This window comes from Eubalaena glacialis, chromosome 3 (genome assembly GCF_028564815.1).
Source record: "Eubalaena glacialis isolate mEubGla1 chromosome 3, mEubGla1.1.hap2.+ XY, whole genome shotgun sequence".
Taxonomy (NCBI): Eukaryota; Metazoa; Chordata; class Mammalia; order Artiodactyla; family Balaenidae; genus Eubalaena; species Eubalaena glacialis.
In genome coordinates, this window is record NC_083718.1 from 85539753 (window position 1) to 85555032 (window position 15280).

At 37.5% G+C, this 15280-nt stretch overlaps 1 protein-coding gene and 1 non-coding gene across 5 annotated transcripts in view; one reads left to right on the plus strand and one right to left on the minus strand.

The window, feature by feature from the left end:
• The first annotated feature begins 467 nt into the window (after window positions 1–467).
• ARNT (aryl hydrocarbon receptor nuclear translocator) overlaps window positions 468–15280 on the plus strand; it is a 62588-nt gene continuing 47775 nt past the window's right edge. For 2 of the 4 annotated variants that reach the window (XM_061183532.1, XM_061183535.1), the window contains exon 1: window positions 468–628. In XM_061183532.1, coding sequence (XP_061039515.1) covers window positions 604–628 — 25 coding nt within the window. In that variant the 5' untranslated portion in view covers window positions 468–603. The remainder of the gene's footprint in view (window positions 629–15280) is intronic. The other 2 variants (XM_061183531.1, XM_061183533.1) reach the window with 1 other exon arrangement.
• TRNAR-CCU (transfer RNA arginine (anticodon CCU)) lies at window positions 13744–13816 on the minus strand. Its single transcript has one exon. It is a non-coding gene; the product is annotated as a tRNA-Arg (tRNA).

Below are 15280 nucleotides of genomic sequence, written 5' to 3' on the forward strand. Positions count from 1 at the left end.
GCAGGCATTCAAAACTTGCTGAACTTTCTCCCACCAGGGACAAAGGTCCTTAAAAGAGGGAAAAACTAGAAAGGATTACAAATCACTAAGTGAAGTTTAAGCAGTAGGGCACCTAAAGAAGATTTACAAAACAAATCATCTGCAGAGTGGCCAACCAGGCGAATCCACCACCCTGCGAAGCTTTTTAGTAAAATTATTTTTCACTGACGTCACTCGATCGCTGACCTCTAAGGTAGAAGAGGCGGAATTAGAAAGACAGCTGGACTTCTTCCTCGCCCTCTCTCCTCCACTGGACAGGCTGGCGGCTCCGTGGCCAACCCTGCTTCTGGTCGATTTGCGATTCCATTGGTCAGCTTTCCCGAGGAGGCTGGCCTTCGGGATGACCCCGCCCCCTCTAGGGGCGGGTCTCTCCGTCGTAGGGGCTGGGGACGGTGGGGCGGGGGGGCGGGGCGGTTGCTGCAGCCGCCATCTTGGATTCCGCGGTAGCGTTGGCGGCAGTACGGCGCCGCGTCTGGGGAGTGGCTCTCCCCTCCCCCTCCCCCCGGTTCCTTGGCGGTGGCTCCTCCCACTGGGGGGGGTGCGGCGGCGGTGGCATCTACAGCTATGGCGGCGACTACTGCTAACCCTGGTGAGGAGACGGAGGACTGGGGTGCCTCTCAAGGAGGAGGGGCTGAAGGGGTTGGCAACTGGGTAGACCCAGCGCTGAGGGGCCGTAGTTGGGGCTGAGGGCGCTGGGACGCGCGGGGGTGGCTACGGGGCGGTGGGGGAGGGGAGTGACCTGGGGGAGGGGAGTGACCTGGGGGAGGGGCCCGCCCCTGGGGAACAGGGGAGACCCGAGGTGGAGGGAGGGAGCAGGCGGGTGGGAGTTGGGGATTCCTTGCCCCGAGTTCTGTTCGAGCAGCTGTCCGTGCGGGGCTGGCCCGCCTCCACTCTTGTGGCGGCGTTCTGGTGTGCGATGTGGTCCTCTTTCAGCCTTCTGCCCACTGTGGACCTGCTTGATGCCGAATAACTGTGGGCAGTGTGGCTCGTTTTACTTTAAAAGTAGTTGGGACTCGTAGGACCACGTTGCTGTTTAGCTGAGGTGTTACTTCCAAACGTTTAGATTTTAAATTTTAAATATCTTTGAATTCATACTCAGTTTCTTAAAAAAAAAAAGCTGTACCTCCTCCCTCCCTACCCGAGGGCTATCCTTTGAAACTTGCGTTTATGTATTAAGAGGTGCCTCTAGTGTCATTAGGTGCTGAAGGCAGAGATTTGTGTAATGTTTGAGTTACAGGATAGATCTTGCCAACAGCAAGCATCCAGGACCCAGATTTAAATCTTGTTAGGTGGGTCAAGGCAGTTCCCATTCTTTAAGAAAAGTTCAGTTCATGCTATTTCTCAATGAACATCTCTTCTAAAGTGGGAGCTTGAACGTTAAAAATCTAGTCAGTCATGTCTAAAAGATGGAATGGGGTGTAGTGCAGCAGGTCTAGACAGATCAGGTCTTCAAATTCCTAGTCCCAGTCCTCTTTCCAGTACATTACAGTTATTTCTCCCTAGGAAGTATTTCGTTTTAGGGATCCTAGTTTACTTTGCTGACCTTGGCTATTTCCCAGAAATCCCTATCTTTGATAGCCTTAAAAAACAAGTGAGAGGTGGGGGTGAATAACTTGGAAATATGGTAGTGGGAAGGATTCACTGCTGTTCCCTTGTTAAAACTTAAATTGGATTTTTTTCGTGTCTCTGAAAGGCAGTAGTATTTTACAGTACTCAGCTTTTGCTATTACAATTGAGTCACTGAAATTTACTGTCTTTCCTACCATGTTTCTGGGAACAGACCTATTTAAAGAAGTTAATTTGTCACATGTCAATATCATATTTTTAAATCTTTCAAATTTTTTAAGAGGAAAAGGAGATAAAGTTAATGGCTAAAATTGCATTGCAGGAAGTGCTGAGTGATGGAATAAAATCGGAAAGATGCTATTATTATGGCAGACCTGACCTTGAAGTAAAATAACCTGTTAACTAGGGAGTAAATAAACAAGATTTTAAACTGATAACACATTGCAAAATACTTATATAACCCTAGTCAAGTTGCAAAGCATTTCTCTTATTAAGAGGTGGCCTGGGTAAACAAGTTTAGTGCATATGTCAGAAGCTTTTTTCCCAGCAGTGTGGGTGGGGTTGCTTTATTTTGTTTTGTTTTTTAAACAACAGTAACCAGAATGACAATCTCTTGACCACATTTTCATTAGCTGATCAATATCAACTTAAATCTGTAAGCAGAAAATAACATTCATTTGTGCAGAATCCTTGCTTATGATGAAACAGTTACTTTGTTTATTGCCCTTTGTCAGCCTGCTTCTGCAATTTTTAGGGTTCTTTTTTGATGTTGGATAATTCTCCCATCTCTTCCAAGTTATTGATCCCAAGTTCAACACATGATAATTAAATTAGAAAGTGCATTTTCTTCCTTCAATTCTCATTTTGCCCCTTTGTATCAAAAGGAAGAGATGATAGCTGCATTGTGGAGTTTTGGTAGCCTGTTGCATTTTGGGAAATGAGGACCATAAATGTAGGGACACAGGGTGGAAATGAACTGTGCTCAGTGAAAAGAAAGTAAATGGTTTTCAGGTCAGAATTCTTTGTTGCATGGTCAAACCTTTTCTCCTTAGAGTCATTTTAGGGACTAGGGACATCAGACTGATTTCTTTGAGTTTTTTCTACTTTGTCATTTTGCTAGTTAAGTTTCCCTATGGTTCTTGTTTGTTCTGTCCTCACATATGTCTGCAAAGAATTTTGGTAACAATTATTTAACTCTTCTAAGCTTCATTTAAGTTAATCCTTAGTGTTAATAACAATACTTGATGATCATTTTGGTTGTATTTAGAGTTTGATTTAGAGACTGTTGGTGGCCCTTCAGGGTCTTGCAGGGGACCTGGTTCCTTTGCATTTTTCTCTATGTCTTAACATGGTGCTGGATCAAAAGAAGAGTAAGATATGGTTTCTACTCCACAATCTAAGAGTTATGTTGAAGTAATAGTTCTAATGTGGTGGTGGCTTTTTTCTGCGTAATTGATAATTCTTCATATTCTATTATTTTTCACTAATTCTACTTAGCATTGGCAAGTAGAAGTGAGTGGGTAGGTGGTCCATGAAGTCTTAGGCTATATCTTGTCTATGGAATACTAAAAATTTTGAGAAACATTTAAAAAATTGCATGTGTGGTTTGTAATGCATTGGCTAAGGCACTGTTTGGGAACAGATTAGTTATTTGATTTATAATTCAGTATTCAAACCAGAGATGTGTATGAATTTTTAGGAGAGCAGTTTTCTCCTCCCTTGATTCTGGTCTTCTCTTTCCCAGGGACCTCTTTTTGTGGTATTAGGTACCATTTATTGTGGGTAGAGAACAGGTAGAAGGCAAAGGAAGGAACACTTGTTTGGGTTTGTAAGGCTGACACTTAGGAAAACTTTTTTTTTTCACATAATTTTTACCTCCATAAATTATAGTTTTTAAAGCATCAATTAACAGAACTCTTACCCATTACTTTTACTTAACCTTTTTCAGATACGGGAAAATAGGAATTTATGCAGTATAAAATTACGATGCCAAGATACTTTAAAAATTATATTGTATTGCAAAAACCTATTTCAAAAGTGTTTAAATATAGTTTACTAATTCAGCAATTGAAATACAATTAACAGTTTTGAAAAAGAACCTTAATCCATATACTTTTTATGCTGTTCGAATTGTGGCACCAAACTGAATCTTTTCTGTTTTTTTAGAAATTAAGAACTAGATACTTCTGCATTCTTGGAACTTTAGTTTTCTTGTTGTTTTGAAATAGTGGTCTCTCACTTTAGTTTTTTGCATTCCAGCCCTACTCCTCTACTCAAACAATCCACTAACAGATGAGAATATGTTGTTTCATGGATGTTTTGTGAAAGTCTTTTGTGGTTGTCTGCTATGGATGACTTTCTTCCAAGGCAGTAACAATAGGGATTTCCACAGTACCAAGTGGTGGTTGATCTTCAAAAAACTAAATTGCAACACTCAAGGAAACTAAACATTTTTTTCCTTGATTTTACTTAGGTTATGACATTTGGAGCATATTTAATTTCAAAACTAGTAAAATTTGAATCCTTAATTGTAGAAACTGTCTTTGGAACCATCTTTTTTTTTTTCCCTTCAGGCTATTTACAATATTTATTTTAAATGTTAATTCCCTGGCGGTATAGTCCTGTATAGAGGTGCAAGGGTGACATTTCTGTCAGTGCTATCCAGTGTCTCTGTGGTTGTATAGCTGATCTTATTTAGATGTAACAGTAAAGGAATACATTTAAAGCTCTTGTGAAATACAAGGCCTGAGCTCAGTGGAGTCTATTTGGGCCCATCATCCACACCCAATGATAGGCCCTGCCTGTACAGCCATCTGTTTTTAAGAATGCTGCCTAATATGCTGTGATGATTTCAATAAGTAGACATCAACGAATGTTGGAGTTGGATTCAAGATAACTCCTATCATTTTACATGTAAGAAAACAAACCTAGAGAGAGGAACTGGCACATTTATTAAACATCTATTAAGTTCTTACTATATGCCAGGCTACCCTTTCCTGTTTTGTTGGCTATTCTGTATGTTAGAAACCATCTCTTAGTTTCCAAATAAATTCTCTAAATTTGCGTCTCTTTTCATCATTTCTTCGTTTTGTATTTGTCCCTTCACATTTTCTCTGTAGTTGAGTAGACAAACTAAGTTTATGACTTTAACAACTTAATTAGAATTTAAGTTCCATGAGAGTAGGACCTTTACCTCCCTTGTTCACGACAGCACCCTACTGCTCTCAGGGGTGCCTAGTATGTAGGACTACAGTTCAGTAAATGTTTGTTGAATAAATGAATGTTGTAAAACCTGGCATTGGAGGTTCATATCTTTATGCACTGTTAATATGAAAATACCTTTGAAAGTATAACACTAATTAAGCCATTAACATCATGAATTAATTTATAATAGCTAACAATAATTATATGCCAGATATTGTTCTAAATATATTACCTCACTTAATATTCATATATTTAATCTCATTTAATCTTTTTCTTTAAAAAAATTATTTATTTTTTAAATTTTAGCTGCGTCTGGTCTTAGTTGTGGCATGCAGACTCCAGAGCACACGGGCTCAGTAGTTGTGGCATGTGGACTCTCTAGTTGTGGTGCGGAGGCTCAGTAGTTGTAGCGCGCGGACTTAGTTGCCCTGCAGCATGTGGGATCTTAGTTGCCTGACCAGGGGTCGAACCTGGGTCCCCTGCATTGGAAGGTGGATTCTTAATCGTTGGACCACCAGGGAAGTCCCCTCATTTAATCTTTACAAGACTCCTATGAGGTATATATTAATATTCTTGTTTTCAGGTGAGGAAACTAAGGCACAGAGTGAATAATTAGTTTGTCTGAAGTCACATAGCTAGTAGGGGGTAGAGACAGTTTTTTTTAGGGGGTGGGTAGAGACATTTTGATTGCTGGCAGTCCATCTACACAGTCAAATTTTTTTTTATAGTTTTTTTTTCTTTTTTTAAATTAAAATATAGTTGATGTACAATATTATATGTTTCAGGTGTACAACATAGTGATTCACAATTTTAAAGGTTATATTCCATTTATAGTTATTATTAAATATTGGCTGTATGCCCTTTGTTGTACTATAGATCCTTGTAGCTTATTTATTTTATATATAGTAGTTTGTAGCTCTTAATCCCCTACCCTTATCTTGTCCCTCCCCTCTTCCCTCTCCCTGCTAGTAACCACTAGTTTGTTTCTATATCTGTGAGTCTGTTTCTTGTTTGTTACATTCAGGAGTATGTTTTATTTTTAGATTCCACATATAAGTGATATCATACACTGTTTGTCTTTCTCTGTTTGACTTATTTCACTTAACATAATACCCTCCAGGTCCATCCATGTTTTTGCAAATGGCAAAATTTCATTCTTTTTTATGGCTGAATAGTATTCCATTGTATATGTGTACTACATCGTCTTTATCCATTTGTCTGTTGATGGACACTTAGGTTGCTTCCATATCTTGGCAATTGTAAATAATGCTGCTGTGAACATTGGAGTACAAGTATCTTTTCGAATTAGTGTTTTTTTTTTTTTTTTTTGGATAAATTCCCCCAAGTGGGATTGCTGGGTCATATGGTAGTTTTATTTTTAGTCTTTTTTGGGAAACCTCCATACTGTTTTGCACAGTGGCTACGCCATTTTACATTTCCACTAACAGTGTCTGAGGATTCCCATTTTTCCACATCCTCACCAACATTTATTATTTGTGGTCTTTACACAGTCAGTATTCTTAATTACTAAGTTATAAGACTTTCTCCATTGTGACTTAAAGTCACTTCCTACAGAAATGTGGCACAATGGATACTTTTTGAGGAGGAGGAGGGTGGGGTATTGTCTTTTTTAGTAGATGAAGAAGGTGAAATACTTCATCGGACAGCCAGGATGGCACAGTTGCTTGGATGGAGAAGTGAGTGCAAGGTGCTGAAAAAGTTGCTGGAAGAGTGTTGCAGTTCCTAAAATCTTTTCTATAACTTCTTGTATTCTTTCTTCATAGTTGTTTTTCAGCTCTTTAAATAATTTTTACTGGAATCCTTAACTCTTACTGGAATCCTTCTAGTTCTTCATACCCCATAATTGTCCCTTTTTGATGAACTTCTTGAATTTGGCTTCAGAGACACTGCATTGCTTGTTCTTTCTCACTGACTCTTCCTTCTTTGTTGCTCATTTTCTTTTTCTTGTTCATTATGCTTCTCCTTTTCTAGTCTCACTCCTGGGACTGGAACTCTTAATTGATTAATTAATTAGTAAGCCAATCAACTTCCTTCATTTCTATTTGCCCAGCTACCTGCCTCAATTAAACATTTATTTGGTAACTACTGTATCTCCTTCCCTTCATTTATCTTTTATATATTGAAGACTCTCTAAAATTTTTATTCCTGTCTTCTTACATAAGCTTCTTTTCCTGTATTTTCATCTATTTAAAAAAACCTCTATTTGAATAAGTGTAACATGTTATTTTTACATATATGGTCACCAGTATTTCCTTCAGATCTGCTGACCTTCCTAACTTTTCTGTATCTTTTGTGACTATTGCAGTTTTTCCAGTTCCCCAGGCTAAGCAATTAGATGTGTTTGGATTCTTTTATGTATTTATCTGATTGTTATCACATCTAGTTTTTTTTTGCATTAAAAAAAAGCATTTTTAAACATATAAGGATATTAAAACATATAAAACATTTTAACAATATAAAATATATACCAAAAAAGATGTATTTATTAATTTTTTAAAATTGATTTTTATTGGATTATAGTTGATTTACAATGTTGTGTTAGTTTCTGCTGTACAGCAAAGTGTATCAGTTATACATATACGTATATCTACTCTTTTTTAGATTCTTTTCCCATATAAGTCATTACAGAGTATTGAGTATAGTTCCCTGTGCTATTCAGTAGGTTCTTAATTTGTTATCTGTTTTACATATAGTAGTGTGTATATGTCAGTCCTAATCTCCCAAACTATTCTTCTCCCCCTTTCCCCCTTGGTAACCATAAGTTTGTTTTCTACATCTGTGACTCTTAAAATAGATTTATTTAAACATATATATGTTAAAAATTATTTTAATAAAAATTACCCATGCATACATTTAATGACTTAGTTTTACATGACTTGTTATAAAAACAGCAGTCCTCTACCCCCTTCTCTCAGCTCCTTCTCCCCAATGACATCCATTTATATTTCTTTTAACCAAACTTTTAACTTTTGATTAAATAAAATGTCCCAGAAGTAAAAGGCAAGAGTTTTCAAATTGAAGGAGCCAGAACAATGAATGAAAAACTCACCCACTCAAGGCACATTATTTTGAAATTTCAGCATCAGATACAAAGAGTATCCTATAAGCTCCAGAGAGAAGAAAATTGCTCAGTTAAAAATAAGAAGGAATCAGATTAGTTTTGCTTCTCAGTAGTCACACTGGAAGATAGATGACAATGGAGCAATGCCTTCAAAATTCTGAGGGAAAGTAATCCCAACTTAGAACTCCATACCTAGGCAAACTATCAGTTAGTGAAGTGGAAGAAAGATATTTTCACATACCCAAGGTCTCCCTTATACTCTTTCTCAGGAACTTACTAGGGGATGAGCTTTACCAATAGGCGAGAGTAAACCAAGAAAGAGGAAACATGGAATACAGGAAAGAAGCAGTACAACAGGATACGTCCATTTTGCATACATTGCTGTTAGTTTCCCTGTTTTCAGTATCGTAACCTCACTTTTAAATTTGCCTGGTGTTCCCCAGTCCAGAGGACCTCTGGTTTACACTCTGCAGAGAATAAATCAGTTTTTTGACTGGGTGGTGGAGGGGCATTTTCCCTGCTGGAAGGGACAGGGAGAGGATCTGGGAATCCACCTGCTGCTTAAACAGATATCAAATTAATCCTTTTTATTTTAGCTTTCATTTGCCCTGCCTTCTACACCCCCCACCTCATTTTTGATTAGTCTAATTAGTTTCCCTGCTTCTATTCAAATTTTAAATCTGTCAAATTAATCTTTTAATTTACATTTTCTTCTTGTCACTCTGACTTAATATATTGTCTTTCAGTTGCTTATTGAATCAGATTTAAGATTTCATCTTGGCATTCAAGGCCTTCTTACAGTTGGCTAGCATTTGACATCTTATATTTTCTCCTGAATACAGACTCTATGCTCTTTATAGGCCTGTTTCCCTACAGCTCCTCACAGCTATGTTCATGCCTCCCTTTATGATTTGCTCATGTTCTTTTGTCTATGTGGAATGCCTTTTTCCTCTTCTTTAGTTTTTCTGAGGTCCAGCTTGACCTACTTTTCTGAAACTTCCTGGCTGGCTGTCTGGCTGGCTGGTGGCTTTATTTCCTTTAGTTTTTCCTTCCTGTTGAGTACCTTCTCTGTGCTAGGGACTGTGTCAGACCTTAATTTAAACCATCTCAATTATCTTTTTTTTCTCTAAATTTCTCTAACCTTTAGATCCCATAAAAACCTATTATTGAAAGTATGGAATTTATTTTTTATGGGAAAATTTTTTTTTTCTTAGGGAAGTTACATATATTAGCTATTTAAAATTTAACTAGAAAAAGTTAATAGTAATAACATATAAAGTAAACTCAGTCTTACTAATAATAGAGAAATCCACATCAAACCAACAATGATAATCATTTTATACCTGGAAAATTAGTAAAAATTTGAAGATTGCTAAGGTCCAGTGCTGTTGGAGGTATGGATAATTTGATACCATTGGTGAGGTTCTTAATTGATATGACCTTCTTGGCGGGTAGTGGACAGTTTTAAATGTGCTCCTTTAGATCCAGCGAGTCATTTTTAGAAATTTTTTAGTTGTAGGTAATACTGGCATCTTTGCTTAAAGATATACAAGGATGTTCATGGAAACAAATGTCGTAAATGTGTACTTTTGTACTATGAAATACTGTGTAACTTAAAAAGAATGAGCTAACAGTATTTATTGACATGATATACCTTCCAAGATACATTGTTAATTGGAAAAAAATAAAAGTTTCAGAATAAATATAATATGGTCCCTCTCCTTTGTTATGTAAAAATTGCTAAAACCCTGTAATATATGGTGTATAGAAAAAGGTCTGGAAGGATTCATATCAAAATGTTAACAGCAGTTTCCCATGGGGGAAGTTGGGGTATATGTGTGGAGGATTTTACTTTTGACTGTTTGCTTCTGTGTTGTTTGAGTATTTTTAGAGACGTCTACATCTGATTTTCTGTATATCCATATTTTAATATATTACTTTTGTAATGTAAAAATTAGTAATGGCAAAACCAGTTAAAAAATTGGTGTTCGATATATTTTTACAAAGCTACTATTTAAGGCGTACTTTACAATGTGTCAGGCACTATTCACATGCAGTATCTAATTTAATCTTCCCCAAAGGTAGGTACTGTTATTAGCTACATTTTACAGATAAACCCTGAGAGATTAAATAATTTGCCCAAGGTCATATGTAGTAAGTGGTAACCTAAGGATTGGAATCTAGAGATATCTCACTTTAGAGTTTGAGCTGTGTTCTCTCAGATTTTCAACGCATGCCACAAACATAGACACATGCACATAAATTTTCTTTTTAAAAAATTGGGATCATGCATTTTCTGATTGTAAAAGTAATATATGTTTAATGTAAAAGAGAAAATGAAATGAATATGTAGAAAATCAAATATAGGAGTCTCTAAATGCCATCCCATAGATAACCACTGTTAATAGTTTATTGTGTAACATTTGCTCACTCCATTCTAGCCATGATGTCATCCACACCATTTCTAGAACTTAGGCATGCTCTCACCTCCGGGTCTTTGCACTCTGCCTGGAATGCATTTCTCCCAGATACCTGCATGGTTTGTTCCTTTACCTCCTTCTGACCTTTCCTTAAATGTTAACCTTTTCAGCGAGGTCTTCCCTCAATATCTAAAATTGCTTGAACCTTTATGTATTTCTGAGTTGACTCCCCTAGTTTATTTTTCTCCACATTTATCACTATATAACATATTGTTAGGTCAAACCAAATGAAATGATTATCCATATTTTACCTATAAAATGTCAGTTTCATATTATCAACCCATCTTATATTTTAATCATTTCTCAATTTATCTTTCTCTTCCACTAACATGTAAAAAAAAGTTAGGATTTTTGTTTCTTTTATTTATTGTTTTATTGCTAGGGCCTGCAACAATGCCTGGCATATAATAGGCATGCAGTAAATAGAAATGAATTCTTCCAGGCTTTTGTTATGCATATAAACTTTATAAAGGATTATATTATATATAATTTTCTGTAGCTTATTTTTCCATAATTATATGGTGAATAACTTTCCATCTCAATGATATAGATCCACCTCAAAAATTTTTTTATATATTGAAATTTTTTTATTATGGCAAAATACACATAAAATTTGCCTTTTTAACTTTTAAAAAATTTATTTATTTATTAACAATTTAAAAACAATTTTTATTTTACTTATTTATTTTTGGCTGTGTTGGGTCTTTGTTGCTGCACACGGGCTTTCTCTAGTTGCAGTGAGCGGGGGCCACTCTTTGTTGTGGTGCGCGGGCCTCCCATCGTGGTGGCCTCTCCTGTTGTGGAGCCCGGGCTCTAGGCACACGAGCTCGGTAGTTGTGGCTCGCGGGCTCTTGAGCGCAGGCTCAGTAGTTGTGGCGCATGGGCTTAGTTGCTCTGCGGCATGTGGGATCCTCCCGGACCAGGGACCAGGGAACCCATGTCCCCCGCATTGTCAGGCAGACTCCTATCCACTGCGCCACCAGGGAAGCCCCTAAAATTTATTTTTAATTGAAGTATAGCTGAATTACAATGTTGTGTTAATTACTGATGTACAGCAAAATGACTCAGTTATACCTATATATGTACATTCTTTTTCATATTCTTTTTAACTATTTTTAAGTGTACAGGTCAGTGGCATTAGTATAGTCACATTGTTGTGCAGCCGTCACCACCATCCACCTCCAGAACTTTTTCATCTTGGAAAATTAAAACTCTGTACCTATTAAACAATTATTTCCTGTTCCCCAGTCCCTCCAGCCCACCCCGCCATTCTACACTCTATGAATCTGACGATTCTAGGTAGCTTATATAAGTGGAATCCTGTAGTATTTGTCTTTTTGTGACTGGATTATTTCACTTAGCATAATATTTTCAAGGTTCATCCATGTTGTAGCATGTTGCAGAATTTCCTTCTTTTTAAAGGCTGAATAGTATTCCATTGGATGTATATGCTACGTATTTAAAAATCCATTCATCTTGATCAACACTGGGTTGCTTCTTCCTCTTGGCTATTGTGACTAATGCTGCTTTGAACATGGGTGTTGTATAAGTGTCTCTTCAAGACCCTGCTTTCAAATTTCAATTCTTTTTAGTATATGCCCAGAAGTGGAATTGCTGGATTATATGTTCATTCTAGTTTTAATTTTTTGAGGAATTTCCATACTATTCTCAATAGTGGCTGCAGCTTTTACATTCCTACCAAAAGTGTACAAGAGTTTCAATTCCCTCACATCCTTGTTAACACATATTATTATTTTTTTTCTTTTTCATGGTGGCCATCCTAATGGGTGCAAGGTGATATCTCAGTGTAGTTTTGATTTGCATTTCTCTAACGATTAGTGATGTTAGGCATCTTTTCATGTGCTTATTGGCCATTTGTATATTTTCTTTGGAGAAACATATGTTCAAGTCCTTTGTCCATTTTTTAATTAGGTTGTCTTTTTTTGTTGTTGAGTCATAGGAGTTCTTTATGTATTCTGGATTTTAATCTCATAACGTATATGGTTCACAACTGTTTTCTCCCATTCTGTGGGTTGCCTTTTTACTTTGTTGATACAGTGTTCTTTGATGCACAAAATTTCTAATTTCGATGAAGTCCAATTTATCTATTTTTTACTTTTGTTGCTTGTGCTTTTGATATATCCAAGAAATTGCCACATCTAGTGTCATGAAGCTTTTTCCCTATGTTTTCTTCTATGAGTTGCATAGTTTTCGCTCTTACATTTAGGTCTTTGATCCACTTTGAGTTAATTTTTGTATATGAGGTAATGTAAGGAATGATACAACTTCATTTTTTTTAACATGTGGGTATCCAGTTTTCCCAGCACCATTTGTTGAAAAGATTATCCTTTCCCCATTGAACGGTTGTGACACCCTTGTTGAAAATCGTTTGACCGTATATGTGAGGGTTTATTTCTGGGCTCTGTATTCTATTCTGTTGGTCTATGTGTCTGTCTTTATGCCAGTGTCACACTATTTTGATTACTGTAGCTTTGTGATGCATCAACATTTTAACGGTGAGTATTTGAGTACTCTCTTTATCCAGTATTAAAGGCAGTTATAATGCTTGGGCATGTAACAAAAGACATGCATAAAAGAGGTTTTGTATTTTGAGTTTAGATGCAGTTTATTATAAATATAATTTAGAGGTAGGTTTTAGGAATAATAAGTAAAATATTAAAAAACACATCCAGGACTTCCCTGGTGGCACAGTGGTTGGGAGTCTGCCTTCCGGTGCAGGGGACATGGGTTCGATCCCTGGCCCGGGAGGATCCCACATGCTGCGGAGCAGCTGGACCCGTGTGCCATGACTGCTGAGCCTGCGCTCTAGAGCCCGAGAGCCACAACTAGTGAGCCCCTGCACCAAGAGCCCGGTGCTTCGCAGCAGGAGAGGCCACAGCAATGAGGGGCCCGTGCACCACAGGGAAGAGTGGTCCACGCTCCCCACAACTGGAGAGGGCCCGCGTGTAGCAGCAAAGACACAACGCAGCCAAAAATAAAAATGAGTAAATAAATAAATAGGTTTATGAAAAAAAGAAAACACATCCAAAGTGGTTCATATTTTATACAAGGTAGGAATATGATGAGTTATTGTTAACAACATTTCTTTTTGAACATTTCATTATCTATTCAACTTTTAATGCTTCCTTTATCATTTCTGTTTTCCTCATTCATGTTTTCAATGACTTAGTTTTATATTATTTCTACTATTTCAGGAAAGGAAGTCACATTTAGAGGTAGCTTTTTAAAAAATTATTTATTTATTTATTTGGCTGTGCTGGGTCTTAGTTGCAGCACGTGGGATCTTCATTGCCGCGTGCAGGATCTTTTTTGCAGCATGCGGGATCTTTAGGTGCGGTATGCGGGATCTAGTTCCCTGACCAGGGATCGAACCTGGGCCCCCTGCATTAGGAGTGCGGAGTCTTCACCACTGGACCATGAGGGAAGTCCCAAGAAGTAGCTTTTCTATAAATTTGGGAGACTGTGTTGACTGACTAAAATATTTACTATTTTTCTGTAATTTCTGTCAAGTTATGATTTTAATAGAAGGTGCTTAAATTCGGTGCACTAAGAATACTCCTTAACTGTGCTACACTTAACATCACACTAAGTCCCTCTTCCATTTAAAAGGAGCTAATCTTAGTAAGTTAAATCCAGAGTATGTTAAAAGAATCATACATCATTATTATATTAGGTCCTTAGGCCTGTAGTGACAAATTACCACAAACTAGAGGGCTTAAAACAACAGAAATTTATTCTCTTGCAGCTCTGGAGACTCAACGTCCGAAATGAAGATATTGGCTGGTTAGGTTCCCTCTTTTCTAGCTTGTAGACACATCACTCCAGTCTCTGTATCCAAATGTCTGTCTCATTGCTTTTATAAAAACAGCAGTCATTGGATTTAGAGCCCATCCTAATTCAGTATGACCTCCGTCTTCACTAATTATATCTTCAGAGACCCTATTTCCAAGTAAGGTCACATTCTGAGTCTCTGTGGACATGCATTTTTACACTCTTCAGCCCACTACAATTTATTGAGCAAGATTTATTCCAGGAACTCAAGGATCGGTCACCCTGAGAAAACCTATATACTTTGTGTCGTTAACAAACTAAAGGGGGAAAAATGATTGTATCAATAAATGCTTTATAAAAACAGTTGTTTCTGATTTTAAAAAATCCATTCCTGATTTAAAAAAAAAAAGACTATTAAATCAGAATATGGGAATTCCTGGGCGGTCCAGTGGTTAAGACTTGGTGCTTTGCTGTCACTGCCGTGGGCCTGGGTTCAATCCCTGGTCAGGGAACTAAGATCCCACAAGCTGCATGGCGTGGCCAAAAAAAAAAAGTGAATAAATAAAGAGATTCTTAACCTTTTGTATCACGTGGACCCCTATGACTGGTGACATCTGTTGAACCCTTCTTCAACCTTATTGGGTCATTGTGGGAATAAATGAGAGGCCCAGCACAGTGCCTGGCACACAGTGCCTGGCGCACAGTGAGGGCTTAGAAAAAAATAAGTTATTATTATCACTGATTATCCATGCACTCACTGTAAAGCCAAGGAATAACACTTCTGCTTCGAGGCTTCAGAAGTTCTTATCACACTTTTTGTGTTGCATCCACGCCTAAATAAAAACCTCCTCTGGTCTGGGCCAAGTTGGAGACCCTGGTGAGGGGCAGAAAGACTTGCACATGGGAGGAAACTCTGGTGAGCTGGTGGGGCAGGTCCCTAGGCCCCCAGATCACCCTGGCATGCAGCTTGCTCTCCCTGTTGAACCCATAGAATGTTGTTCAGAGTGTAAATAACACTACATAGTATTATGAAAAATCAATTCTATTAAAAATATAGTTACCAAAATATAAAAAATTACAAATTTGTAATACAAAAATTAATGTTTCTTCTTTATTA